General features: G+C 45.6%; 1 protein-coding gene across 1 annotated transcript in view; it reads right to left on the bottom strand.

Moving 5' to 3' along the window:
- LOC119442295 (hemicentin-2-like) overlaps positions 1–19,110 on the bottom strand; it is a 234,635-nt gene extending 215,525 nt beyond the window's left edge. The window contains exon 1 of the mRNA XM_037707116.2: positions 18,613–19,110. Within this exon, the coding sequence (XP_037563044.1) occupies positions 18,613–18,706 (94 nt within the window). The 5' untranslated portion in view covers positions 18,707–19,110. The remainder of the gene's footprint in view (positions 1–18,612) is intronic.
- Positions 19,111–27,631: the final 8,521 nt, after the last annotated feature.

Below are 27,631 nucleotides of genomic sequence, written 5' to 3'. Positions count from 1 at the left end.
CCGACTACGTGACTAAGCGTAGTAGCGCACGCTTTACTATAGGAATATAGGAAATAATCGCATTTCCATTCGGATCACGTACTCCGCCGCATGTCACGTTTATTAAAATTTAACGACGCCTACGGTCGGGCTGGGTCCATGCAAGCTTTTTCACTTCCACCTTTCTGGGTCACGCGGGCACGCCGTCAGGCCTTACGGAAGAAATTTTCACGACCCGGGGGACATTGGACGTCTGCGTTGGCTCCGCGACCGCCCGCCCGCCCGCCAGCCCGCCCGCCTGCCCGCCTGCCTGCCTGGTCACACATGCGGCGGGCGAGGCCTCGGCGCGTTCGACGCAATTAGGGCCGAATTACAGGGCCCCAACCGGGAAGGGGTCGCAGCCCCACTCTGCTCCATGGCCTCGACATCACGCGACGTTCCCTGACACCGCGTATATAGTCGGCGGTGACAAACGAGACTGCGTGAATATAAGGGGCCGCCGGGATAAGTCGGAAGAGAAAGAGACATCCGTGGTGGTTGGGTTGGTTGCGAGGGCGGGTGAGGGAGATGACTCCGCATTTTACTACGCGGTGCTCTCTAATTGGGTTTCTCTGGTCTGCGGCATAAATCACGTTCGTGCGAACCACCGCGAACGAAACCCGCCCCTTCCAACCAACCTGGCCCTTGTGTTGTTCCCGTTTCGCTTTCTCCTCATCTCGCGCTCATTGTTCCTTCTTCCTCTTTCTTCTCATGATTCGTCAGAGACGGGCGTCATTATGAACCTTAGAGCCCTCTTCTGCTCTTTTAAAGTTAACTTTTGCTGCTATTCCCCTACACACGACAGGGTGGTGGGTCCCTTTGGCCTTCGTCAGAAAGAAAAATAAAGTAAGAAAAAGGTAGAAAGTAAATTAATTTGGTCAGCTTGAGGGAAGTTCAGGCGTCTCGCAGTGCATGTTAGCTTGCTACGGAGCAAGCGGTTGGGGAATCATTAATGAAGTCAGACCAGAAAAGCCTCAAAGTCAAGCCGGGATACTGGGACGTAACTCTGTCTTCTTTTGTCTTCCTCCCTTGTTTGGTATGCACCCCACGGATGTGCGTCTGTAGATTTTGTGACAGTTTCTTCTACAAAACGCTAAGGGTTCTCGTTGCTCCGTGTTATGTTTATAGTGTAGTTTTACATTTCTCTTGTACGTTCGTACTATTAACCTCGAATGTGTCCTTCCAAGGGCCGTCTAAGGAGATTAAAGTTTGTTCTCTCCTATACTTGAAAAGAAACATCAAACACTGCACGAGTATATATATATATATATATATATATATATATATATATATATATATATATATATATATATATTCTTTTCCCAGGCAGGTCTTTTTAACTTCGAACCCTTTAGCAACAACGTGGCAACCCTTTCTTCGCACACTACTCCAAAATGTTCTTGATAATTATGTGAATATTTTTATTCACCATTTGTTCTACACTTATACTTTCTCGGCAACCTAGATGTTCAACTTGCCTTGTTTTTTCAGTGCAGCCAGAACGAAAGCTTCGCTAGTGAATACTGGCGAGCCTGCGCTTTTGAAAGGTGACCACAGTAGTGTATTAGAACACGGTCATCATGAACTCATGCTCAGCTTTCACCTAGGACGCACATATATGCAAGCTCTGAAAGCACTCGACCGTCATACCACTCCCCTTACTATGGATAGTGAGAAGTATTTTTTGCGTGCTTTGCTTTAATATGTGGTTTTGACAATGTGATCACATGCTTTCGCGCATGTGCGATCAAGGACATATATTGACGTGCGACGAAGACTAAAGTTAGTTGAAAGTAGCGCTTGCCCATGTCCCTTACTACGTGTTTGTGTTGAATTTTGCGCAGTATATTTATTTCTTCGCTTACTATGCTTTCGAGCAACACTCACCAAAACGTTATTAAGCATGAAATGATTTTAGCTCCTGCTTTCGGCGACCTTCATGAGACCTTGAGCCAAAATCTAGAGCCGTTATCCGGGAGCTCAAGACGAGAATGGAGCGAGAACGAAACGAGAACATCCGGGCATCGCTGCGAGAGGAAAACGAGATCATCCGGCCAACCAGTCAAAACATAAGAAATGCGGTCGCTGGCCCCCAACCCATTGTACATGACCGCATTACATACGCTAGTTACTGCCCAAACAAGTTACAAAAAAGTATTGCTTCCGATTCTTCCTAATGTTTGTTCACAATAACACTCAAGCTGTAGCTTCTAGTACGCTGAAGTTGTATTTTTCATTTCCAATAGCGATGTTCAAAAGGCAGATTCAGTGCACCATACACTTGATTGTCATCTTTTGGCGCTCAGGCAGGGTTGCCTGTACTCTTTTCAACGCCAGTGGTCCGTGAGTTCCGCGGCGCGGGTTTTGCACCGCTTCCTTCGAGATATGGCACCGCACTGCGTGACCAGGCCGGCAGCGTCCGGCACGCCGTGAATGGCTGTTTGGCCGAGACGAGACTTGCAACGAGGTTCAGTTCAAAACAGGTTCATTTCGGCTCAGTAAGCTTACAGGCCTACGTCGCCGTACCAATCTGCTTTGCCAGTAGCCATTTCATGCTTACATTTACTCTCGATTACGGGAGAGCTAGCATTTCATTTTCATCGTCATTTGTGTGTACAGTTGCAAGAAATCACAAGAAAATAGTCTACTGAAGTAGAGTAACGTGACAGACGCGAATACTACGTCTCGACAGCGCACTTAGCCAACTGTAGAGTTTGGAAAGATGCAACGTGAATGGTAAAACGTTGCACAAGGTTCCGTGAATTGGCTGGCCGGCCGGCACACTAGATATCACACCTGTTCCGAAATGGTTAGGCCTTTCAAGCATGAGCCTGTTGCCAAACGTACAAGCAGAACCCTTGTGCAATCCCCAAGTGCGGCAACGTCTAAACTCAGCTCACGTGAAACACACTGCGTCCACTGGTTGCACCTGAACTCGATGAAAGCGCGGCGTCGTTACTTTCATTGCTTCACGACGCGGTTGCACGCAAAATATTTTTTTTTTCTGGTTGAAGCCCGTTTACGTGACCAGATGGCTGAAGATCTAGATTTTCCTTGCTATACGAGGTTACTTTCCGCCGTGCGTGGCTTTCTAATAAGTATATGTGCCGTATAAGACGCCAACATATCAGAGGGAAGTAAATATTATCCAGACGAATATACGCATACATTAGCTACCTCGTTGTTGACGTTGGTATGTGATTGCTTGTGATGCAACGGGGAGAAATGCATGATCAAAGAATGAAGCGACAAGAAGAATTGTAAGCAGCGCATACGTGGAATCCCGCAACACTGATTTGTCATGTACTTTTTGTCAGCAGAGCGTTTACTTTTTTTATGAGTTATATAAATTTCTAGTAAAGGGAAAAAATTAAAAATACCATATCGTAAGCTGACAAATAGTTGTCCTTCCAAGAGCAACCAACACTTTTTGTCATATTTAAAGGCGTCAATCTTTCCTGAAAAAAATGCATAGTTTTCATTTGACAATTTTTGCAGAGGTGGTCGCGTAAGTGCACTATTCTCAGAACAACAACGACATGGAATGCATGCCCAACTTAGTTTCTATTTCGGCGTGCTTACTTCGACTGCGCAGTGGTAGTGCTGGAACAACTGTTCACATTAATTTCATGTGATTGGTTTTTTTGGGGTAGTGGTATAGTAGCAGTATCTAATTAATATCAATAGCTGGCGGCCCAATTAAGCCATGCATAAATTACAGCTCGAACGTTCTGCGGCACAAATTAAACGTGGAGATTGTGTTTAGTTCGATAATAACTCAAGTTTTCTTAACCTGCGCGTGAGCCTGCGCGATGTTTCACATGTTTTTGCAACAGTAGCTTTTATGAAATATTGTCGGTCTTAAGACATCGATGGTGTTAAACGCTGCTTTAAGGACTATCGGGCGCAGCATGAGGACAACAAGCTAGTATGATCCTGGGGCTTAAAGTGCCTTTTGCACAAAATGAAGGACATTTCACTATGGTCTTCGCCCATATTATAAATAGGTCCACAACCTGTAACGAACCCTGTGGGAGAGCCGAAACGCAGCATTTAGGAGGCAAAAAGAGCTTCTTGGAGTGCCGAAAAATAAATTGATGTGTGCGGAGCACAATGAGTGTGTGTATGTGTGGGTGTAACTTTTACTCCATGGACACCGGAGGCCACCAGTGCGATCCACAAAGTGGTTCGCTCGGTGCTCCCTAGAGGCCCCCACCCTTTGCTTATCGAGCCTACATTCAAGCATAGACTTGCATGAAAGCTCTGTAACTCCGCTTTGTTTCACTGCACGCTCAGTAGAGGCGATCTGTATACGGTGTGAACGTTCGTCAGCTGGTTGCGCTCTGCTTTAATGGGATACATGGCCACAGAATGCAGTGAGTCCGCATTATGTGCTTTTCTGCGTTCTCGGTAAATAATGTCATCGAGGTCCGAGCTATAAATGTGTTTCGGGGATGCCCACAAAGCATCTACGCGGACTTTAGGCAACTTCCATCTGGGAAGGCCGCAATGACGGTGCTTTAGTGTATTGGCAATTTTTTTTAGGGAGCCAGACATTTGACTTTGAAACAAATGCATTGTCCTGACAACTGTCAGCTTTGTCGTGGGTTCATTCTGCGTATCCCCTGGCACTGATAGTGCTGCATTTGTGCATGTGGACCACACAGAAGGGAGGTAGTGTTTATTTACTGATGTTGCAGCACCAAAAATTAATATATGTGCTTGCTTATCACTTTTATCTGTACAAGTGGTACGCAGGATTACGAGGTTTCCCAGACATAAACAATATGGAAATGTGTGAGCTATCCCATCTACGAATTGTTTACCCATTAGGCGAGTGTAATAACGAATAATTGAAAAAAAAACAAAACAAATATTAGCTATACTTCTCTGTGAAGACATAGAACACCAATTTTGAAAATGAAACAACGTAAAAAAATGAAGGTGTCGGCGGAAGCAACTACATCTCATATTTCGCTAGCCAATATCTTGTACAGAAAGAGATTTAAAAAAAAAGCAAAAGTGGCATATGCTTTCAGTCACAAAAGAAAAAAAAAACTGGCTGTGTAAATGCCTGTCGGCAGGAACGAGAACGCTTCATCACCGGCGCATAGCCAAAGGCGACGTACTGGCTGATGTATATAGGTTTCTATTATTGACTTCGGGCTTTGCATGTTTTACCGCCCCGTGTCATATACTATAGAGCGTGTTCCCCCAAGCGCTCAGTGAAAGACTTTACTAAATAGCGCACGTGCGGAAATACCTGGTTCCCAGGGATGCAAATATTTGCAGGCACAGAGCCCGGAGCGCCTATACTATGTTCAGTGGTGGAACAGTGCTCCCAGCTGTTCTTCCCCTCTCTAACCCTTACTCCGGGGGAAAAAAAAGAGGAAACACTGAGAGCAGAAAAATAACCTAACACGTTCGGAGTCCTTTTCCTCGCTATTTGAATTATTTGGAGGCGGCCGCTGTAGAAACTCGCACGATTGCGGATATCTCGTTTGGCCCAAGGCGGTAGGGTTGGAAAAGAACTAAAACAACCGTTCCAGAAATGTTAGGTTAAAAGAAACGAAGGCCGAATTAGAAATATCCGAGAAGCCCGGTGGGGATCTCATCGGAAGGTGAGTCTCACAACAGTAGTTTCTCCAAACGTCCTATTTGATTCGCTTCCGTATTCAGTTTTTTTTTTCTTCCACTCCCCTCTTCCTCTTTTGCTCTCTTTAACTTTCTTCCTTCGAGAAAGCTGCGTGACACCCGCTCACGTCGCAGCTATTGCAGCTAACGACCACGCGGAATCGTTGACGTTGCGTACTTTTCCTCGCGGGCTGCATTGGTGCGTCTGCGCATGCGTACATATACTGGCGTGAGCGAGAGTGACCGTGTGTGCTGCAACCAGTTCGTGCTCGTTGCGAAATCGCCGGGCGTCGTTTCTTTAGCGAGTGAACAGCTTGGCCACGCGCTCTCTGTCGACTCTCAGTAACACGGAGCCTCATTTCTCTCATTAACACGCTTTATTGCTACGCCAGCTGCCTCCTCCAGGGACGTTCGAGTTCCCGCCGCCGCCACCATTTACAAGCTGTACCATGGCTCGCCAAATATGTCGCTTCGCCGCCGGTTAACTTTCCCTTTCCCATTCTTTGCCCTGTTGCGCACGCTCAGGCACCGACAGGTAATGATGATGAGAGTAAATTGGAGTGCTGGGCAAAACATGAGGAAAAGTCATTCCTGACTAATTCGGCCTCCCTCGTCCCTACTTTGGACGCCCGATTCGGTAATGTGCTCGCCGTCTCGTTACCACGCCTGTTAAATAAACGCAGCGCCTGCCAAGCATTGCAGACCGTACTACGGCAGGGACGCAGGTTCTTAGTGAAGCGAAGTTTAGGGCGTGCGCTGCAATTAATTAAAACTGCAAATGCTTTCAGCCCGGCCTCCTTTCGCGAAAGCAGTAATAAACTAGACTCCTGAAGAGAAGTTTGCGATATGAGGTGACATTGTAGGATTGATTGCCAAAATTTACGGCAGACTCAAACATTTGCAATAACCAAGAACGCATCACATAAATGGTGAAAGTGCTCAGAAGGATATATGGTTTGACATCTGTAGTTTATTAGATAGGATAATATTTTGCCTCACAAAAAAGTATAAAGGATTGCCGCAAACGCACACACACACACACACACACACACACACACACGCACACACACACACGCACACCACACACACACACACACACACACACACACACACACAGACACACACACACACACGCACACACGCGCACGCGCACGCACACGCACACAGACACGCACACACACACACACAACACACACACACAAACACACACACGCACACACGCACACGCGCATGCACACGCACACGCGCATGCACACGCACACACACACACACACACACACACACACACACACACACACACACACACACACACAAACACACACACGCACACACGCACACGCGCATGCACACACAAACACACACACACACAAACACACACATGCACACAAAGAGAGAGAGAGAGAGCGATATAGGCACGCACTCGGAGTCCTCATGGTGAAAGACGCATATCGGAAATATTATGTCGCAGCGTTTCGATCCAGGTGCAAGCAAAAATATAATAATGAAGCGTGGAAAATTCCGCACATCTCGCCTAGGAGCACCAATGATAAACGAGCCGTCTGGGACACCTGATGGGTTTTTGACAGCGTCGTACAGTCAATTTGCGCACACGCACAGTAAACAGAGAGGCCTCTATAGAAATGCATGGCACTTTCACAAACCTAACTGCGAAACCATGGCATTTCCAAAAGCTTGCTTCAGAAAGAGAAAAAAAAAAAGAAGTGTTTTTTTTTTTTTTTTTGAGAGAGCACTACGCAACGGTTAAACTGGTGACATGCGCTGCAACGCTGGAATGGTTTACACGGCCGCACTAGCGCCATACTTAATGTGCGCCCACAGACTCACTTACACATTATAAGATGCCCCCCTGTCCTCGTGGCACGTATATTCAACGGCTTATCAAGAAAATCCATTTATCTATTGGCTTTTTCTATTTATATTCTAGTATTGGTCAGCGACTGGGGTTGTTAACATGCACAGGTTCGAGGTTTCTTTGTAGTACTTTGATTCTTAGCGAACACTAACGCATATTCTCGAAGCAGTTTGAACGCATGGGTTCTTAGGAATCCAGATTCCTACGAATGCTGATAGGGGTTATGGCACTAGTAAAGAAGGCCGGCAGTTATTACGAAAGGGAAAACGTCGACAGCGTCAATTAGGCTGACTGTTTACTTTAGAACGACTGTTTACTAATGCATAAGGGGTCGCCGAGTGAATGTGCTGATCTAGTGCGTTGTCCACCCATAGATGGACATGCATACATTTCACTGAAAATAGTGTTCATGTTTATTAGAATCCGTTTTACTCGTTCTTTTCACAATCCTACTATATATATCAGACTGTGACAAATGTGCGACAAATGTAATAAAACGTAGCCCTGTTTGCGAGGACTACAAAGCGACTCAATCTGTCTAGTACTGCCATATTCCTGTTTTGTATTCTACCACGTAAAAAAAGAGAAAGATAGAAACAAACACGAAAACAAAACATTTTTTCCAACGTGGGAACACCAAAAAGAGAAAAAAAAAGACGAAATCGACCCATTTGCGATGAAAACAAAGTTTGTTGGCACCTATGCAGACAATTACGTGCTTGATGTTTTCTTTTTCGTTTTTTGTGCTCGAAGGTGTACTCAGCCGTATACAGAATACATAGGGGTATACATTGCTACGCATTGCTTCGCTGCCGCCTACGCGTTGATATTCTTATAAATTATGCATGCCGATATCGTCGATGTAGCATATATGCGACGTTTGCCTGTTTCAGCGCTGGCTGACTTTTTTGCCGGGTTATGCCTCATTTCATTTCTCACGCATCAAATTCATTTGATATTCGCTTTCTTTTCACAATATTCCTGTCAGGATAGATACGCCACGTCAGCGCCGTTTTGAAAGAGTTCGTGCTATATTTTTTCTGTTCCTGTTGCTTATTTTAAGAAAGTACTAGAATAAACCCTCCACGTACATGTAGGGTTTATTTCTGATGGATCTGACGACTTTTCTGGTGGATTTTACTTTGAGAAATTCAATTTTTTTCACTAACGCCTTGCGCTGCGCGAGGGGCCCGCCCGGTCAGGATGGTTCGGGATGATGTGGTTCGGCATGATTATTTCCGCCAGACGCCCATGCTTACGCCGACGCCGGATTTTCTGCGACACGGAGCCCTTAACGCTATCGCGTAAAACACAATTTGGATACCGATTCCCCAGATCTGACTTCACCGCAAAGGTACTCAGCTTGCGGCGAAGCGAACTTTACTAGACGGAGCATAAACCGTGAAATCGGCTCAAATGTGATTTTTTTCGTAATATAGTTAACTCAGAAATACCACAAAAGCTGTGAACTAAAAGTAATGACACGCAAATAATATAAACTTGCAGTAAGCTTATACAAGTGAAACTCAGCCACGAAAAAGGTTTACTATTAAACTGAAATACAATAACAGGCAGATCAAATCGTAATAGCTAGAGATTATGAGAATAAAATATGTCAAGCAACAAATTGCTACAAATAAAAAACCCGAAAAAAAACGAATAATGGTAATGGTAGTACATTATACAGTACGACACTAGAAAGGCGGTGAATGTGCAATGTGTCATGTCTAATACCTATCTTCGGTGAGACGCAGTGATAAATTGCATATACAGTGGAACCCGGATTTCTCGAAACCACGTATAACGAATTATTATGTCTAACGAACAGCACATAAATCCCCTTGAAAATGTTGGTATACAATTTTTATTGTATGTATCGAATTACCTATATATCGAACTTTCTAGTGATCCCCTTCAGTTTCGATATATCCGGATTCGACTATATATATATATATATATATATATATATATATATATGTGTGTGTGTGTGTGTGTGTGTGTGTGTGTGTGTGTGTGTGTGTGTGTGTGTGTGTGTGTGTGTGTTATCGGGGTTTTCGTTTTTTATGACTCCAGTTACCATGCATTAGTTGCGTTCGTTTCAAGCAACTTTCCTGAAACTTCCTAGAGGTAGCTGCCCTTCAACCAGAAAAGGCATGACAACCTAGCATTTCTACAATGTAATGTTTGCCTCTTAGCTCAAGGTGTTAAATCGGCAGCATCTCATGGTGAAACGAACATATTTGTTTGACTCATTTAAGCATTAATTAATTAGACGTTTGAGGCGCACTAATAATGTCGCAGATGTAGCAATCCTTGTTCGTAACAGATTTTCTTGCCAACAAACTGCTAAGTAGTAAAAAAAGAATGAGACAAGAATAAACGAAATTTTAACGATGTAGTGCCGCTGAAGCAAGCCCAGTAAGCTCACTAAAGACAGTCCGGCTTTTAAGTAATACTCAATTATTTTGCTTGAAAAGACACTAAAGGTTAACCATTTAATTTATTCATGATGCTCCCGGTATAATGAGATAAAACTACTCCAGAAACGAAATGGACATGACCGTTCATGGGATTCATTACTACATTTTTGTTCATTGTCTCCCGCTATGTACTTTTTAATACATGAACACACAATTCCTTTAAGTGTCGGCACTTTTCATCTGCATTGTAGTGCTTAACTCCTAACATGATGGCGTATTGAAAGTGCTTGCTTTGATACAGAATGACACATGGTATGCTTATCACAAGTTTAAAAGGCACTCATCCGTTCATTCTGGCTGCTTCAACGTGCAAACACTAACGGGAAACAAAGTTAGCGAGTGTTTTCAAAGTTGCTTGTATCAACATTCAGACCACCCGTGCGTGGGCTTCTAACAAAAGCACCGCGGTGCTCAAAACCTGGGTTCTCGAGCAGAACATGGCTTAATCTTTAATTAAGTTGAGCGTGCAATTTTCGATAGCGTAAACTTTTGCTCGCGTCCTTTACCGTGCCCTGGGCGGCAAGAACTTTAAAGTAACAAAAGAGTTCTGATAGAGTGATAGAGAGAACAACAAAGAAAAGTCCCGGTACACATTTGAGGAGCTGAATATGTAATAAAGGGTAATGACACGCAAAAAAGAATCCGCTCCACTAAGAATCCGGCGGTGTATTTTATTTCTAGTGCGACGTTTCTATTTCTTTTTTTTTATTCCCAAGCGGTGTAGCTTGAGTCAAGAGCCTCATTTGCATAGCTAATGCTACTTCGTCTCGGTGCGCCTTCAGTTCTTTGCAGGTCGTAGCCGGTAATTTTGTTTTGATGTGGTTTATGCTTTCCACTCTTTGCTTCGCAAGGACGCTATATGACGCGCGTTGGTGTATGCAAGCCAAATGACTTTAGTTAACACTGCTCGACTTTCCTGTTGTTTCGGTATCCGTTGATTCGGTATATTCCACACCCCAGTAACCTCCTTCACTCGTATGTAATTGCATGTACGGAACAATAAAAAGTCAAGTAAACAAATGATGTAAGCATTTGTATGTATGCCTCTTGGATAAAAAATGTGTTATATATTTACGCAGATTCAGCGCACATGGAGGAATCTGTCTGAAGCAAAGCTTTCATGAATAAGTGTATAAAACCAAATACATTGCGCGCAATCGTTCTTGCTTTATTCCAACGCAACATGTAATCTCAGACAACGCTTAAGTTTATGCACCGCACGGCTCACAACTTTAAATTCATGCAAATTTTATGTTTACGCATTACGCCGTTCACAAGTTATGCCGAAATGTGCGCTGCAAATCGTGGGGGTGCGGATGATGAGACGTAGACGTGACGATGCTGCGTGGACGAAAGTGACGTCGAGACGAAAATTGTGTGGTGAGGTGTATGGGCAGATGGGGAGATTCATATGTAAATACAGTTAATGTTTATATACCATTTGTATCGCAGCAGCAGATACCCATTAGTTCTGACAGAGTAACAGCGATGTTACATCTCAATATACGCAAGCAGGTGAACAAGGTAGTTTCATATGTTACCGTTTAGGCCTGTCTTAGTAAAAGAAGTTGATATTTGAGATACTACTTAGTTTTAGTAACTTTTAATGCGGATTTACACTGCAGGATTGACCGTGCAGTTTCCTAATATCTGTCAGTGTATAATTACGGTATTGACGAGTTATCACTACTAAGCGTATACCAAACCGCATGGCACATCACTATTCCGGAGGATCGACAGCGCAGGGTCGTTTACAGTAATGCAAGATTATGCAAGACAAGGTTATCCGCAGGTATCCCAAGAGACTCGGATTCCTTAAAAGAGCTACTATAATAGGAGAAAAATTGTGTTAAAGTCAATGCTGCATTAGCGGAGAAATTACGAAGCTATAGCTCGTAGCGTCTCGCGTGAGTCAGCATTTCTTTTCAGCCCTTTTGGCGTCGCATTAAACAAAGCCTAACGCTCTCCACCACTTACATACCTGCTAACGTAAGAAACTAAATAGCAGGTTCAAAACACGGTGAAATCTGCGCATATGCTGCGATTGAATCCCTACTCTACCTCATATTTTCGAGAGTGGCAGGAGAATAGAGAGAGAAGGAAAGGAGGAAGGCAGGGAAGTTGACTAGACTTTCCGTTTTGCTACCGTACACTTGGCGAGGAGGAGGGGTAGTGAAGGAGAGGGAGAAAAAAATTTACAGTAGGGGTATTGAGAAAGCGAGCGTAGAATCACCAACGAAGCGCATTCCAAATGGCAAATTACCTTCGGCCCCCTCCCCTTACCTCACTCCCTACTTACACCCCTGCCCCCTCCCTTCCCACCCCAACTGCGCAGTTCCACAATTATACGTCATAACTTAGGTTGCGGGATACTGCAGTGCTATCAACGCGCAAAATCAGGGGTGGCAGAAAGGTGTCTGCCTTAAGACTACCCTTAATGCGACTCGGAATTCCCGTCGGTCTTGCAAGGTCTGTAGTCGCGCCGCGAACCTTTTAGTTCGAGTTCCGGTGTGGCTGGCAATGAGGGAGCCACAAGAGCTTCGTACAAAGGAAATGAGACGTATGAAAACCCTGTCTGGAGAGAGCCCTCTCCCACACCCCGCCACCTTTCCGTCCTGCACTCTTCTTCACGTCTGCCACAACTGCAGGAGAGCGAAGACTGCTCTGCGGCCATCCGCAAACATCTGAGCCGGCGGAATTCCAAACACAGCTGCGCGTGGCATTGCTCCCTGACAACCACACCGAAGGAGCGGCGCTCTTTTCGGGCGTCATTCATTGCGTCTTCAGCGAGCTTCTCGCCCTGAATTCGCGCCTCACATTCCCAACGCTCTCCGTTTCGCCACACTCTCTCTGCATCTGGAATTCCACGGGAGCTGCCCGCAAGGCAACAGCCCCGATGAGCCATGAAAACGTTTTCGTGAGCAGGGGCTGCGTCTTAGAAGGGCCACAGGAGGTATACGTGGTATTTTTATGCAAGTATACGATATTTGGAAGGTGTCTGCGCCTTTAATTCGCCCCTGCTACTCGGTAACAAATTAAATAACAAATTATTAAGGCCGCAGGTAGGAAGAAATCACCTAAAAATACATTCGAACCTAAAGTCAAATCATTCGAACCTAAAGTCAGTCAAACAGACAGTTAATCCTAAAGTCAAGCCACATAAATAAGTCAAATACACTCAGTTCCTAAAGAAAAGTCGCATCACTAAACAAACATCAGGGCACAGAGGAAAACACGAAATAAGTTCACAGGTACGCACATCAAGTCAAGCAAACTCGGGTCATATAAAGCACATAGAGAGGCTTGTTTGAAGGAAACTTGTAATGATCTTTGTGACCACGAGTTCTGGCTGTTACTCTAAAATTATGCTTCTTGCGTTGGCATCCTAAGAAATGGATGATTTACCAAAAGATTATAAGTCGGCTGCGCTGCAAAGCTGTTTTTCATTCAAAAGATGTGCTTCACATGCGGAAGGCGAATGCTGGCGGGAAAATGATGTATCGACACTTGCAGCACATTGGCATAGATGACCACTAGGAGTCGTCCCGTCTCGAAGGCTATCCTGAATATATTGTAACGCTCAACATCGTTATTGGAAGATTCGGCAATGCAGACAGGGGCCGGCTGTCCAGTGTCTCTAACGCGGTACACAGCACGTGCCTCTCCGCACTAAAACGTGGGCACAAAAATATGCAGCGGCGTGACAATCGCACAGATGGGCTACTGTGTCAGCGCCACCGCAGGTATCACGGGTAGAGCTGTCGGCCAATCCAGTTATTAAGGAGTATGACTTGGTAAACGCGACACCAAGCCACAGCTTTGTACAACACAGTTTCTTTACATCTTGGTATAGCCCAGGTAGAAGATCGAACATTGGTCAGAGGCTTGTGAATATAGGCGACTGTTCGTTCGTGCAACTCCTTCAGTTTCGCAAGGCCGATGTACAATCCCGTGCGAAGGGTCTCTGCTACATCTGTTCTTGCGAGCGGAATTTAAACCCGTATGTCGCAGTCGTGCGCAGTAATAGGCGGATTCGTCGGCGTGATCATTTCCGCTGACACCACAGTGCGCCAGCAGCCTCTAATAAAGTATATCGTGTCCCTGTTGTGTTGTTCTTTGGTACAACTGTCTTATCTCTGACACAAATTGTTCATGAGATCCCAGACGCATAGAACTTTGAACTTAGGGGGACTGCCTTCGAGTCTCCCCTCCTGAAAAAAAGAATAATGATGATGCGCACTCTTGCGCCGTTAGAACCATTAAGCTTGTCATGCGTCGCAGCTCCACCCGTTAAGTTACCTAATGTGGCTGTTACGTGGCACTGCCACGCTGCACATTTTAATTCTCCGGGTAAACCCCGCCGCCAGATAAGACACTCGCAAACTGCAATTATTCCTTCAACCGCCACCTGCTTATGTATGGCCTTTCACGCTGCGCTTGACTCGCAGGCGTGCCAACAAAACTATTTCTACGATCCTCTTATCTGACGCGCCCGTTTATACGAGCAGTGTATAGGTGCACGCTGAAGTCGCATCGAGTAATCTGAGCGGTCGTGCGTTGTCCACGAGCATCACCGGTTGCAGCGCGTAGTAAAACCGTCGCCCTTGACGCTATAGCGGCGCGGCGCATACGAAAGAACAAATGGCGAAGCAAGTCAAAGAAAATAAGAAGGAAAACAAAGGAAATACGCGCGAGATACGTATAAGAATAAAATAAAAGATAGGGAGACAAGCATTACAGTGGGACCCCCTCAGGAAACCCAGCGAAGCGTACACTCGGCTCGTGTGGGAAATGCGCCACGCACGTCCGCGCCTTGTAATGGGTTGCCCCTGACGTGACTGGTGGCAGTGACGGCGGCTTCGGCACTGGAAGGAGCCCGTTTCCCGAACACGAATGGCGAGCGTTCGAGGAAGCCCCCTTTTGTTTGAGGCCTCCGATCGACACGGCGCGGTGTATATGGTATAGCGCGGCGGTTTCCTGTGCGGTTTTTCTTTTTTTTTTCTGTGGCACTGCCTGGAGGTCGTTTGGCCAATTGGCCGCGATAGATATGTATACAGGGTGTATTAAGACGAGCGTGAGAGGCGGAGAGTGGGACGGCTCTGTCAGCTACACCCGTTGGTCGGTCTCTGTTCATCGTCTATTTCCGCTTCTTCTCGTGCCGCATATAAAACTCCCATCGCGCTGGTTATGTGTGAATGCGCCATCTCGTAGAGGCTGCCGCCGTTGACTACGTATAACGGTTTACAAGTTCATATAGAGTGGTGTACGCGTAAACAATTCGAATGTAAGCGAACACGTTTGTGGCATACTTTGCAACTTTGATTAGCCTAGCCTAGCGCATGCAGTAGTATTCGATATAAGCGTAGACGGTCGGGCCTTAATAGCAAGGCAATATACTAAAGCGCTACATCCATTTGTGGAGATTTAGTACTCGCATGTGTCCACTTGGTGACCGAACTGTGCGTGGATAGATTGTCATCTTTGTTACGATTACCTTCGCTAACACCCTAGTCCCATTTATTTAATTTATGTATCAATGTATCATTGATCTTTTTTCGCTGTACAAGAGGTCGAAATCGAGTAGCGGAGACGCTTTATATTTCACTCGCTCCATAGGAGTCGGTTTACAATACAACACAATGTTTAAAGTTGGCCATGAACTCTGCAAATGCTTAAAACAATGACGATTAATGAAGAGTCTATGTCGGACTTATGCGGAAATTGACCCTCATCTGAGTTATGGGGAAATGAACGCCGCTCTCGTGTTCACTTAGCATAACGTGTTCATTTAGCATAAGCTAGCAAACATACTATCGCACAATTTAAAGGGCCGGAGTCACTGTTGTCCCGTTAAGGTTATGTCAGGTTCAGAAGTTTTTTGTTGCAGGTTAATTTGCGATACCATACTTTAAAACACAAGAACAAACGGCAAAGATACGACAAATATATTTTAATCAAAACTCTGAAGGGTGTCTTACCAAACCCTTAACAAATTGAACAAAATGCCTTGTGAAAAACCCTGCTTGCGTCTGAGCTTCGCCTCACTGTTCGTCGATGTCAGTGGGAGATGATAGAGACTGAGATATGGGGACGCTACAAATGTAAGGAACAACGTATCTGTGTTTATCGCCTGCGAAGTGCTTCTTTGAGAACACGTTTAACACTAAACTTTGCTCCCATGATTTTGCCAGTGCCACCACATCCAAGTGATTGCAACGATGTCTTGGCATGACTGAGTGTTAACCAACGCCAAAAGACGCCAATGAGATATTCATGAAAAGAAGGGTTCACTTCATTGCGTGCAATTTCTATGCGTATTCAACATCAGCTTCAAGTTTGAAGAGCTTGAAATAGGGTTAACGAAATGAATATTACTTCTGTTGACTCCTGCTCCAGAAAGTGCGCAGAAAAATAAGAAAGAAAAAAAAACACTTTTCTATCTTCACAGAGAATTCTAAAGCAACAATTTCATATCTGGCATGCATGCGCCCGTCATCTCACCTGCTGCGCTACTTTAGAATAAATAATCCCATGTGAAACTCGATGTATGAAATCATTGCTAACGGAAACAGTTAAAAAAAAAACATCAAATAGATGAACTGAGGTAAATGGATTAAAATAACCTGTTAAAACACAACAGAACTTCAATACCTTCGCCTCCGTCATTTGCCGCATAGTTCTGAGCAGTTCTTGCTTCTTAAATCTAAAGAATGATAGGCTCACATTCACGAATCAGTATATATGTACACAAGAGCGGTACTTGACAATACTAAATACTAAGGCCAATAATAAAAGGAACGCCATCTGTCAATGGTAAACCCTTTTCATCAACGTACAGTTGGATGGAATTTAGACTTGTTTAATCAAACGAAATCCACAACACTCGTACGAAACTCTCTCCCAAACTTTTCTTGCGTTGTTCGAATATTCCGTATCTGTTAATATAAACTGCGGATCTACTAAGCTGCTGCATATATCGAAGTGTAGTAGACAGAATTACATGTCATTATAAATGACAAGTGTGAAGAATTGCTGAGTAGAAAGTTTTATCAAAAAATAAAGAAAACTGTAAGGAATATTTGGCTCGGTGACCTTTGCCCTAATAACTACTGAATTTGCTGCGAGGGTAATGCTGGAAATAACTATTAAGTGTCAAGCAGTCACTCAAAATTGTAGGCAGCCTTATTAAACAACTTCAGGTTTCTGGCACAGCCATTTCTTATAAAATATTCAATTTGTAGCGCAACAAAAGACACGTGGTGGTGGTGTCGGTTTTGGTGATGATGTTCAAGCAGGCGGGGTTAACCTGGCATATATTGCTGGCAATTGTTCCGCCTGATCCTCCTTTGAGTTGACATCAGGGGTGTTTCATCAAGTGTCGATGAGCCCCGTGTCTCACGTGAGACATCAACTAAGCTTTAGTGCGAGCAATAACCAGCCTGCTTTTCAGCCTAGCCACAACTACTGATTTATAAGTAGGTCTTCAGATTTTTTTTTCATTTTCTTAGTGGTTCAGTGATGATTAGATTCGGATTTAACTTATTTTCGACGTCTTACAGAAAACGAGAACAAGATCTACAATTATTTTTTTTCGGGACTTTCAACCTTTTCTACTACTTTCTTCGAAATCTGCTACTTTTTAAATATATAACTCCTAAACGGGGATCAACTATTACTGTGCATGAACAACCAGTGATATCGGACACTTTTTAGTTTTTGGCTTAAACATAGTCCGATAAACACTAAACACTTCAGGCTTCAGGTACGAGATGTTAATTGAGGCCCTTACAAAACTAGTCTGAAAGTTGGGACAAAGCGATTTTTTTAGTAGTAATGGTATTCCACATTCGCTGTGCGCCGTTTGTGTTTTTCAAACCACGCTCCGCGCCGAAAAATTAGGATGTCATTGTAGTGTGTTACTGCTTTGCTGATGGCCCAATGTAGAACTATCAATAGGCACCGCCGGATCCGTGCCGGCAGAAATTTTTTTTATAGATGTCTTATAAGGCTTAAAGAATCCACAGATTTTTACTGACTTGTACTACAATTTTTTATGACCCGTAGCAACACCGCTTTAGCGGTGGTAGCAACGCCAGTTCATTGGTACTGCACCCCACTTATTCACGTAAAAAAAGCCTTAAAACTGACTTTCGCAACATTCTAAGAATTGCTAGAGCGCTCTCGATTGACTAGTTCAAAATGCTAGTAGTGACACTAGCCAAGTTTTACTGAAAAAGTTTGTCTAGTCTGTTTAATTTTCCATGGCAGACTGAGTTCGATCAACGCTCCTCACGTTTATATTTTCTCAGACGTTGCTAAAAAAAAAGAATGAGTTATTTGAGATAAAGGCCGTGCTGACGTACTTATTTTTCCCCGGCAGTCCCCACGTCTCTAGTTAGAAAGAAAGGGAAAGAGTACAACTGGATACGATCCTTGACAGCGCAAACTTTACTGCAGATGGCTTCTCTGCGTCACTTCCTGAGTGAGCACTTTAAGCGCGCCTAAAGAAACAAACTTCGAGACGTCTCGTTTCTCAAAAGACGCTTACGAAAGCGGTCGCTTATGAAAGACGCGGCAGCTAGACAGCAGAAGAAGGGCTGCGCTCACCTTCGTAGGCTATCCCGGGCCGAGGTCCGCGCAGCAGGACACAAAGCGCGCAGCCCAGAATCCAGGAGCGCCAGCGGTTTCTCGTATCACTCATTGTAACGGTATCCAGTGTGTTGGCCGGGAGCACGATAATAAAAAAAAAATAAAAGGAAAAAGAAACGTCCGCTCCGGGAGTTGCACACACAGTTGAGAGAGCGTAGACCCCGGGCGCACTGTTTCTCGCGACGAGGGCGAGAATCCGAAAGCGAAACTCTCAAAAGTGAGATCCACACAAACACGCACACACGGACGTCCACAGCGGCGGGAAAACTAGCAAGGGAGGGAGGGGGTGGCGCAGCGCTGTGTTTATCTTTCTTCTCTCCTCAGTATGAACGGAGCGCAATTTGGAGCGGCGAGGAAGTTTGGAGCAGCTGAGGCTGCGGCGTCGCTCCGGTGCCGATGAGCGTCGTCGAAGGAGCCGGCGGCGAGGTCGAAGCGGCGAGCTCCAGGAAGGGCCACATCTCGCACCGGCGGCCACCCGTCAACAAGTGGAAGCGAAGCCCTGCCCTGCAAAGCGCGCCTTCGACCGGCTTCGCCCTCGCCCTCGCTTCCCTCTGCTTCTCTCTCGCCCGCTAGAACGCTCGACTTCGGCCGCCAGGGGACGCCACCGCACAAGCGCACGCGTTTTCGCCAAAGCCGGCACTGCTAACTCGCCGCTCCTGAGACAAGGAAAACGGTGGATGTTATACTTTTGTGCAGATAATATAGGGAGTATAGAGGTGGGGGTTGGTGACCGGGGCCACTGGAATTCCGTGACAAAAACAGTGACGAAGTAGACAAATTTTACTTGCCGATAGGCTAGGAGCCTTCATTTAGTGAGCACTTGTGATAAAGTTAGGAAATTTGCAGGTGCAAGTGTAATCAGCTAGCGCTAGACAGGGGTAATTGGAGATCGCAGGGAGTGGCCTTCATCCTGCAGTGGAAATAAATATAGACTGATGTTGATGACGATAATGTGTATGAATGGGGTAAGAAACCGGACCTAATGAGTCGCTTCAATAAATTTTCAATACGCACGTGTCTTTCAACGTTCCGTGAATTCTGGACATCTATAATCAATTTCTACCTGTGGTAGCATTTTAAGTCTACTACTACACGTAACCTCAGCAGTTTCAGGTAAAACGATGTCTCTCGCTCTCTTTCTACTTCCTGTCTTTCATTCTCATTTTAGTTCGCCGCCTGTATCAAAAGAGATTATAAGAATCGAAAGCTGGTGTTTGACGCTAACATGATAATTTGAACTCATTAAATAATAATTGCACATGCTTATAGCGCTACTAAAGCTTTTTTATTAAGCATAGCACTCATAATTGACGATTGTTCTACGATAGCTCTGAAAGGCTACACTCCCCGTCTTCAAAAATTTTGCTACTTATTGTTATACGCAGAAAATGCGATCCGACACAGGCCTAACTTGCCACCTCCAGGTTGAAATATCTAACAGTTGTGAGTCGCATTGTCGCACCAATCAATGGAAGCGTGGAAACTCAGAATCAATGGAAACTCAGAATTGGGAAGAGACATACATCCAAAAATTTTGAGCACAATTTGTTAGAGATTTGCAAATTGCGAACGCAAGATAGGTCCATACAGGCCTATCACCCTTGAACACTTCATTTTCCCCTATAATTGAAATAACCACACACTGCATGAAATAGGTATAGCCAACAAAGAATCCATTTATATTCAATTCCTACACAGTGCAGAATAATGTCGGACAAGGCCAGTGATAATAGTGATAACTCTTTCCTAACCCCTTATCCTATCCCACCTCCATGTGCGTTGCGAGGGGAGTTGTTCCTGCGTCAAAATACATCCTGCATTGCTCCCTGTGATTACAGTAAAAGGCTCAAGAGCGACGGAACTCTACCCGCCCCTCTCATACCTTTATTGTGTACACATTCTTGCAGGAATCGAATACAGTATGCCGCCAACGCTATGTCTCGCGCTTTGCGTTCTCCTTCAGTACTTCGCTTATTGAGGCGACAAGTTGCTGAGCTTCCGACCCTCTTTTGCAAACTGTCGCGAGTAATTCTCTCGGCCCGGTATCCGGCACTCGAGCCTTTCAAGGATAAAAATTTGGAGCACATGGGACGACGTTGAATGCAAGAAAAAGCGCTATATTGTTTGGAACATCTGTATTCCAATTTATACTGTTAGGAACACTTCCCCCTTCTGCCTCCTGTACTCGAGTCACAGGTGCCAGCCTGGCGTTCCCCGGTGGTAATTTCTCGAAGCAGTCTCGCGTGGCTCCCGAAGGGCAGCTTTGGTGAGGCCACCGTGCATCGTAAAAAAAAAAAAAAAAAAAAAAAAAAAAAAAAAAAAAAACTGAGAATTTACGCATGAAACCCACGATATGATTATGAGGAACGCAGTATTGGAGCGCTCCGGATTAGTTTTGACCACCTGAGGTTCTCTAACGTGAACCCAATGCATGGTACACGAGAGCTCTAGCCTTGCAGCCGCCGCGACCGGGATCCAAGCCGCGGCCTCGAGTTCAGCAGCGCAACACCCGCGCATCGTTACCATTGCGCATAGTGTCTTCGATTATCCCTCTTTCTAATATTACCCCACCTTATGATACTTTGCTCTGTTTCTCTCTAACCGGTCTAAGGTTGTGTTTTTGTGCGCTCTTATTGCTCGTTTAGCCGTCGCCCTGAAGTGCCGGGGCCGACGGCGCGGCTTAGCTTGAGTTTACGACTTCGCGGCACGCCAAGGTGAGCCCGGGTTTCGCGTCCTCGGCGCGTTGCCATAGACGAGTAGAACGTGCCGTGCACAGGCGCAAGCATTCTGCAGCAGTGCAGAAGCGCAGAGAAACGACGACGACTGGATTCGAAGACACGGTGAAAAATCTGATGCAACCACGCTTTTCCCATTGTAGGCTATAATACTAGTAATCGATGGACTTGCGTGCCCCGGTCGTCCTGTACTCTGTGCTTGCCGGAAGAAGGCGAATTCGCAGCCAGAATTTAGCTTACTCGTATAATTTTAATGGCTTGCGTCGATCGTGATCGATAAAACAGGGAGGAGTTGTGTCTAATGACAGCGCACGACTTCGGAAGGAACGCTGAGGTAGAATATGGTCGGGAGGCAATGGGATAACGATTGCTTATCGGTGGTACTAGGATGTACTCGTGCACAGGTTCTGCACTAGACTCGGTGTAGGACTGACGAGTTCTGCAGCAGCGCTTTTCTTTTATGCGAGCAAGAAGAAAAAAAAAAGCACCAAACATATACATCTGCATACGTACAGGAAACACGAGAACAAGCAGCTACCACGTTTGCTGGGTAGGAAGAATATGGTAAACTGCGCCGTCTCGTTTATTTTCTGTTTTACGCTGGTCAACCTCATCTACTACACAAAAGTATTTGTGTATGTTTGCTTATCAGTTGATTTTAAATCGATTTCAGATCCCTTTCTTGTGATGGCCTGACCTGTGTCTTAACATAGGTGCGTAAAGGCCAACCTGAAAGAGCCCTGAAGCATCACAGGTACCAAGTGAGAAGCATTTTTTAATATCTGGTGACAATGCATACCAAATAGTTACAGAGGCCATTACTTTCATCTTTCCTGTTATGCAGAGTGCATCGCGAGCCACTGAATACTGCTTAAGCAGTTCGACAATATGAACACAAATTCACGATTGTCTTTGGAGTCTGTCGTGCAACGTTGGACACTCTAGTGAGAGCTGAAGCGAAAATTTTGCGCTTTCAGTCTGTTAACGCGCAGGACAAATATAGTGTCCTTGGACTCCGACCATGCTCCGAAGGACATCCGGTGTGGACAAGTATTTTTCTGGAACCTTTCAAGCCATGCACTTAAATCTTTACTGTTTGTGGTGGTGCTTTTTTCCGCTGTGCCTAGAACTTCCTTGTCTCTACCGGTATTTTATCGATCGTCAGTTTGAATGGTTGTATTGTCCCTTCTATCGCATCCTTTTTTTCTTCTAAATTTAGAGTTTTGTTTTCGCAGAGATTTTTCAGCAGCGTCGTGAACATTCTGGACATAAACTACCTATGGCAAGAACGAGCTCTAAACAGACGCTGAAAGGCTGCTTTTCGCGCACGTATCTCTTCATGAACGCCGCGAATTAGAGTTTAGGCTAGAAAACAGTCCATATGCTTAGCACCACATCGCGAATGCAGCGCTACTGTTTTTATCGGCCTAATTTACGATCCAGTTGCTTCGGAAGCCTGAATAATGAAAACCTACGCATGGTGGCCATAAAGAGATTAAAACAAAAGATAGTGCGATGCAGAATATAGAATTAGCTACATGCAGGTCACTGCTTTCAGTAGTTTAAACATGCCGCCAACGTACCCGATCGCAGTTCCAAACAATTGCCCTTTCAACGCGCATAGCCACAATATCTAGCGAGGTAGCTGTCGCCAGCAAACAATAATAAAAAAGTTACCTTTGATAATGACTTGTCCACACAAGAAACTGTAATTATAAGTGATGGACCGGCTGTTTCGACCACTGCAGGTCTAGAATAACGATGAGGACAGTGTGAGTTACCGTTATGTATTGTGCAGAAGTACTATAAAATATCAGTTATACGACAGTTTTAAAATGATGCCGGAAAGCAAACTTTGAGGCGCTACGTTTTAAAGATATCGAGTTCTCCTCACCGCAAATGCGTTATTTATTTATTTTTTATTTAAAAAAGGGACTCTCCGCTAGGGGGCCGTGGAGTACTGACGTGCCTCACATGGGCTCCTGCGTCTTGCGCTCATTTCTACGGAATAGGCGGCTCACTCCCTTTTATTTCGCACCGAGAGATTCGGCAAGCTACAAGGAATCGGCGAATACCACCTACTTTAAAAGTGAGTGCGTTTTTCGTCAAGATTTTGAGCTTGAACTTCACCGACCACCTCCCGTTTTGCTAAGCCTAACGCCGCGCGAGACCACACCGGCCTGCCGGGGAGAACCGCCGACGCACGTGCAACAGCCACACGGTGCGCGGGAGAGGAGGCCGACAGCACTCGCCGCTGCACGCGCAACACTGCAATAGGCGTACGTGCACTGCACGCCGGGGCTCGGCGCTCGCCGGCGTTGCGGCTGATAGCCAATACTTGAGATGAGCCAAGAAACACCCGCGACGGACGCGACGTCAAGCGAACGACAAGAAGAAACGAGCGCAATGCAAACAGACTCATCGGAATTAGCCAACGTCACGCGATCTTGGACCTATGACAAGAACAGTGGCAGAACTATAGACCTCAATGACCAATGGCTGACATGGGAAAGGAAAAGCAACAAGGAAACCACGCGCATCAAAGCCCCCGCAGTCACCCAATCCACACAACAGCCAGCCACGCCGCCACCGCCGCGCAAACCTAGAATGCCGCCCCTACCTTTGGACGACATCAAGATCGTCTACCGCCCACAAGCTGGCCTTGAACTCGCCAAATGGTCACTTGTCGCAGTCAGTCACGCAGTCGGAAGAGCCAGCGGTATAATGCAAAAGGAATTCCACGACAACGTCCGCGTACAAATGCAAAAAGAAGAAAACCTCATTATTGCAAGTACAGCCAACAAAACCTACGCTCAAAACTTGGCCAAGATCAGCAACATACAGCTTGGAGGCAGCATTTACAACGTGAAAGCCAACTTGCGTCTACCCGAAGATGTTAGCAAAGGCGTTATCTACGGCATCACGCCTGGGACCTGCAGTGCGGAGCTAATGGATGGAATCCGAGTGCCAGCGCGCTATACAGTCCTCAACGCCCGCATGCTTGGACAGTCTACAGCGGCGGTCATCTATTTTGAGGGCCCACACGTTCCCTACAGCATCATTTATCAGAGCGGTGACTACCGATGCAAGCCCTACCGCAAGTCAGTTCAATATTGCCGAACCTGTGGCAACCTCGGACATCGCCAAGATGTTTGCCCAAAACCAACCCCAAATTTCTGTTACAAATGTGGCAAAACAAACCAACCCTCAAAGCATGACTGCCAACCCACGTGCAAGATTTGCGGAGAAGGACATGAAACAGCCGGGAAAGACTGCAAAAAAAAAGCTCGAGCCTAACCCACCACCGTACCAAGTCAGACAGCAATGGCAAAACAGGATCCATGAACGAGACAGTCGATGGAGCTCCAACCCCAATGACTTCCCTGAACTAAGCGCTGCCAATGGACACGCCTCCAACTCAAGCAACACCACCAGTAGCACCACAAGAAGTAGCAGATCCATGTCAAGATCACGATCAAGATCGCGGTCGCGGTCGCGTTCCCGAAAACGCGTGAATTACGCCGAAGCGGTCGGCAGCTCTGGCAGCGCCAGCGTCGAATCGGCAGAAACGGTAACCGTAAGAGCCCTCGAGAGCAAACTGCAAAATCAACAAAGCCTCATAGAAAGACTACTCCAAAGATGCAAAGACTACGAACATGGAAGCAAGCAGCCATCTACAGCGCTAACCACGGAGGCAGTTCATGCCGCGATCGAAGCTAGAGTTCAGAAGCACCTCCTGGCTTTCGAGGATGTCTTTACAAAGAACATCCTCACCATGATCGAAAACATCACCAAGCCTATCGTCGAGAAGATTGCAACCCTTACCACGCAAGTCGCGTCCCTCGCAAATCAAGTAACCACTCTCACAAGCCAGGTGACCGGCCTAACAGCCCAGGTCAACAACTTCATAGCGCACGCGAAGAATAATTACGTCACCAAGTCCTACCTCGACAGCCTTCTCAACGCCACCGAGCAGGGCAGAAAGAAGGCTCGCACGAACAGTCACAATGCATCCCACTCGATCTCACCCAACCGTGACTCGCCCTGTGAAACTGAAGAGCCTAATGATGGCGACACCTAAAACCACAACAAAGAGCCCGCAAAAACCCCTGCGCATCTGGCAATGGAACTGTCGGTCCTTCCGCCACCGCTATGCAAACCTACAAGAATTCGTCAAACAGGACCAGCCCGATGTCATTGCGCTACAGGAAACCAACACCCGCAACATCCGACTGGTTCCTGGAATAAGGAATCCTCCCACCTAGGGTGAACCGGGTCCTGACTCGGATTACCGTTTCGGAAAATAAAAGTTTATTTCTCTCTCTCTCTTATTTAAAAAATACTGCGGACAAGACGTCCAAGCAGGGTGAGCAGGATACACAAGAATGATCACAAAGGAACAGGATGAAACAAGTTTCTAACAAGCTTTTCACAATGTATGCGTCATCATAAGGTAGACGATTAAGCAAATTTAATCAACTTGGTTATAATAAAACTCTAACACGAAATAACACCGCTAATTACACAAATGGCATACAGATCACGGGCGCGGGGGGAACGCTTCAGTTAGTTTATTCCAGTCAGCTATTGTTTGTGGGAAAAAAAAAGAGTACCGAAAAGTGTCAGTCCTTACGAAATCTGGTGTTAGCGAATGAGAGTAGTGGCGTCGAGTGGGTCTGCTTATCAAGGGGGATACGTATGTTGCGGTGTCTAAGGGTAGCCTATGATTAATTAAGTTTGATAGAAACTCTAGTCTACTTTTCTTTCTTCGAAATTGTAATAGTTCATAGCCGTTTGCGGTTAGTAATGCAGTGGAGGATGGCATCAGGCTTCTTCAGCTTATGTGGGCCACGCTAACGTAGTTGAACGTGCGCCGCCTTTTGTTACGCTTTATAAATAGCGTTCGCAAACACGTAAGCATCTGTGGCTCCCGGCTTCGGTTTCAATTGTCCTGATGGCTACTCTGTCGCTGTGGTTGATCGCCATTAAATTGGCCATTAATTTTGGGCTCCTATCGACTAAACTGAAACTCAAGTTATGCGCAGCAGCACAGCTAACCCGTCAAATTTCCGAGGGCGTTCGACGATTTTTGCACCTGAAATCTCACAAGACGTCTCAGCATAGAAACAGAGCGTATGGTGCGCAATGGACTGTTTTGGTTTGGAAACTTCTGACAAAAATAAGAAAGGAATGAACCGCTGGTTTAGACACCAGATGATGCCACGCTCGCCTTTTTTTATTTGCTTATGCCGTTTCTCTGCAACAAACTAAACTTCACAAAACCAATTTCGCTATAAAATAAAACTTCAGCCCGTCGGCTACTTTCGACATGCCCTGCCACGGTTCTCTGTCAAAGTGTTGAAAAGTTAAAAACTGAACGACCTTGTGACTATGAGAGATGGCTCATGGACAGTACATTTCGTAGATCGCTGCTGCGGTATATGCATAAAACTGGCCTCGCATTGTGTCGCATGGAAACATTGTGTCGCATGGCAACCCAGGAGGAATAAATGATAATAATAAATATTCAGCAGCGATTTAGTGGCTAAGTGCGAAATAAATGCGTAAGCTTTACGATGCACCTCTCTGAGGTCCCTGATCTGCGATTTAAAGCGCTTTCATCAAAGTGCACAATGTTGTTCAGCAGCTCACTCGACACCCGTCCTGTCTCATCGAGGAGCGAAGTGCAGCTGAAGGCAGACCGCCGTTAGTTGAACAGATTTGCGAAGGATCCCAAGCATCTAGTGACCTAAGAATACAAGCTGTAATTGTCAGGTGTGCCTGGGCGCGGCGACTGCTCAAAACACCTGGTAATTGCAGGCTGCATGCGTTGACTGATATGAAAAAAATCTTTCTCGCAGTTTCGGTGCTCCAAAATGTTCGTTGTGGAGGCTAATATGTTCTTGTTTATTGCGAATCACTTCCGATGTGGCGTTTATATGCCTTTAAGTGACACCTCTTTCTTACCACAACGCGTAAGGCCAGCCACTCCCATGATTCAATATGGTGAAATTATGTACTGCTTAACCAATTTCGTGTAAATAGGTGTGCAAGTGCATAGTTATCTTTTAGCCCAATGAACACTTATTTGAGTGTGCCACGCGATAACGAGCAGTTTGCGCGAAAAATAAATGTAAAGGTAAAGCATCGACAAAGAGCCTGACATAGTCCAGTGGAGAGAGAGAGATAAAACTTTATTGTGTCCATGATGGGGTCTGGGGGCGGCGGGGATTGGGAGACTA

Source organism: Dermacentor silvarum, chromosome 2 (assembly GCF_013339745.2).
Source record: "Dermacentor silvarum isolate Dsil-2018 chromosome 2, BIME_Dsil_1.4, whole genome shotgun sequence".
Taxonomy (NCBI): Eukaryota; Metazoa; Arthropoda; class Arachnida; order Ixodida; family Ixodidae; genus Dermacentor; species Dermacentor silvarum.
Note: the sequence above shows the minus strand (reverse complement) of the source record. Positions and strands in the feature narration are given on the sequence as shown.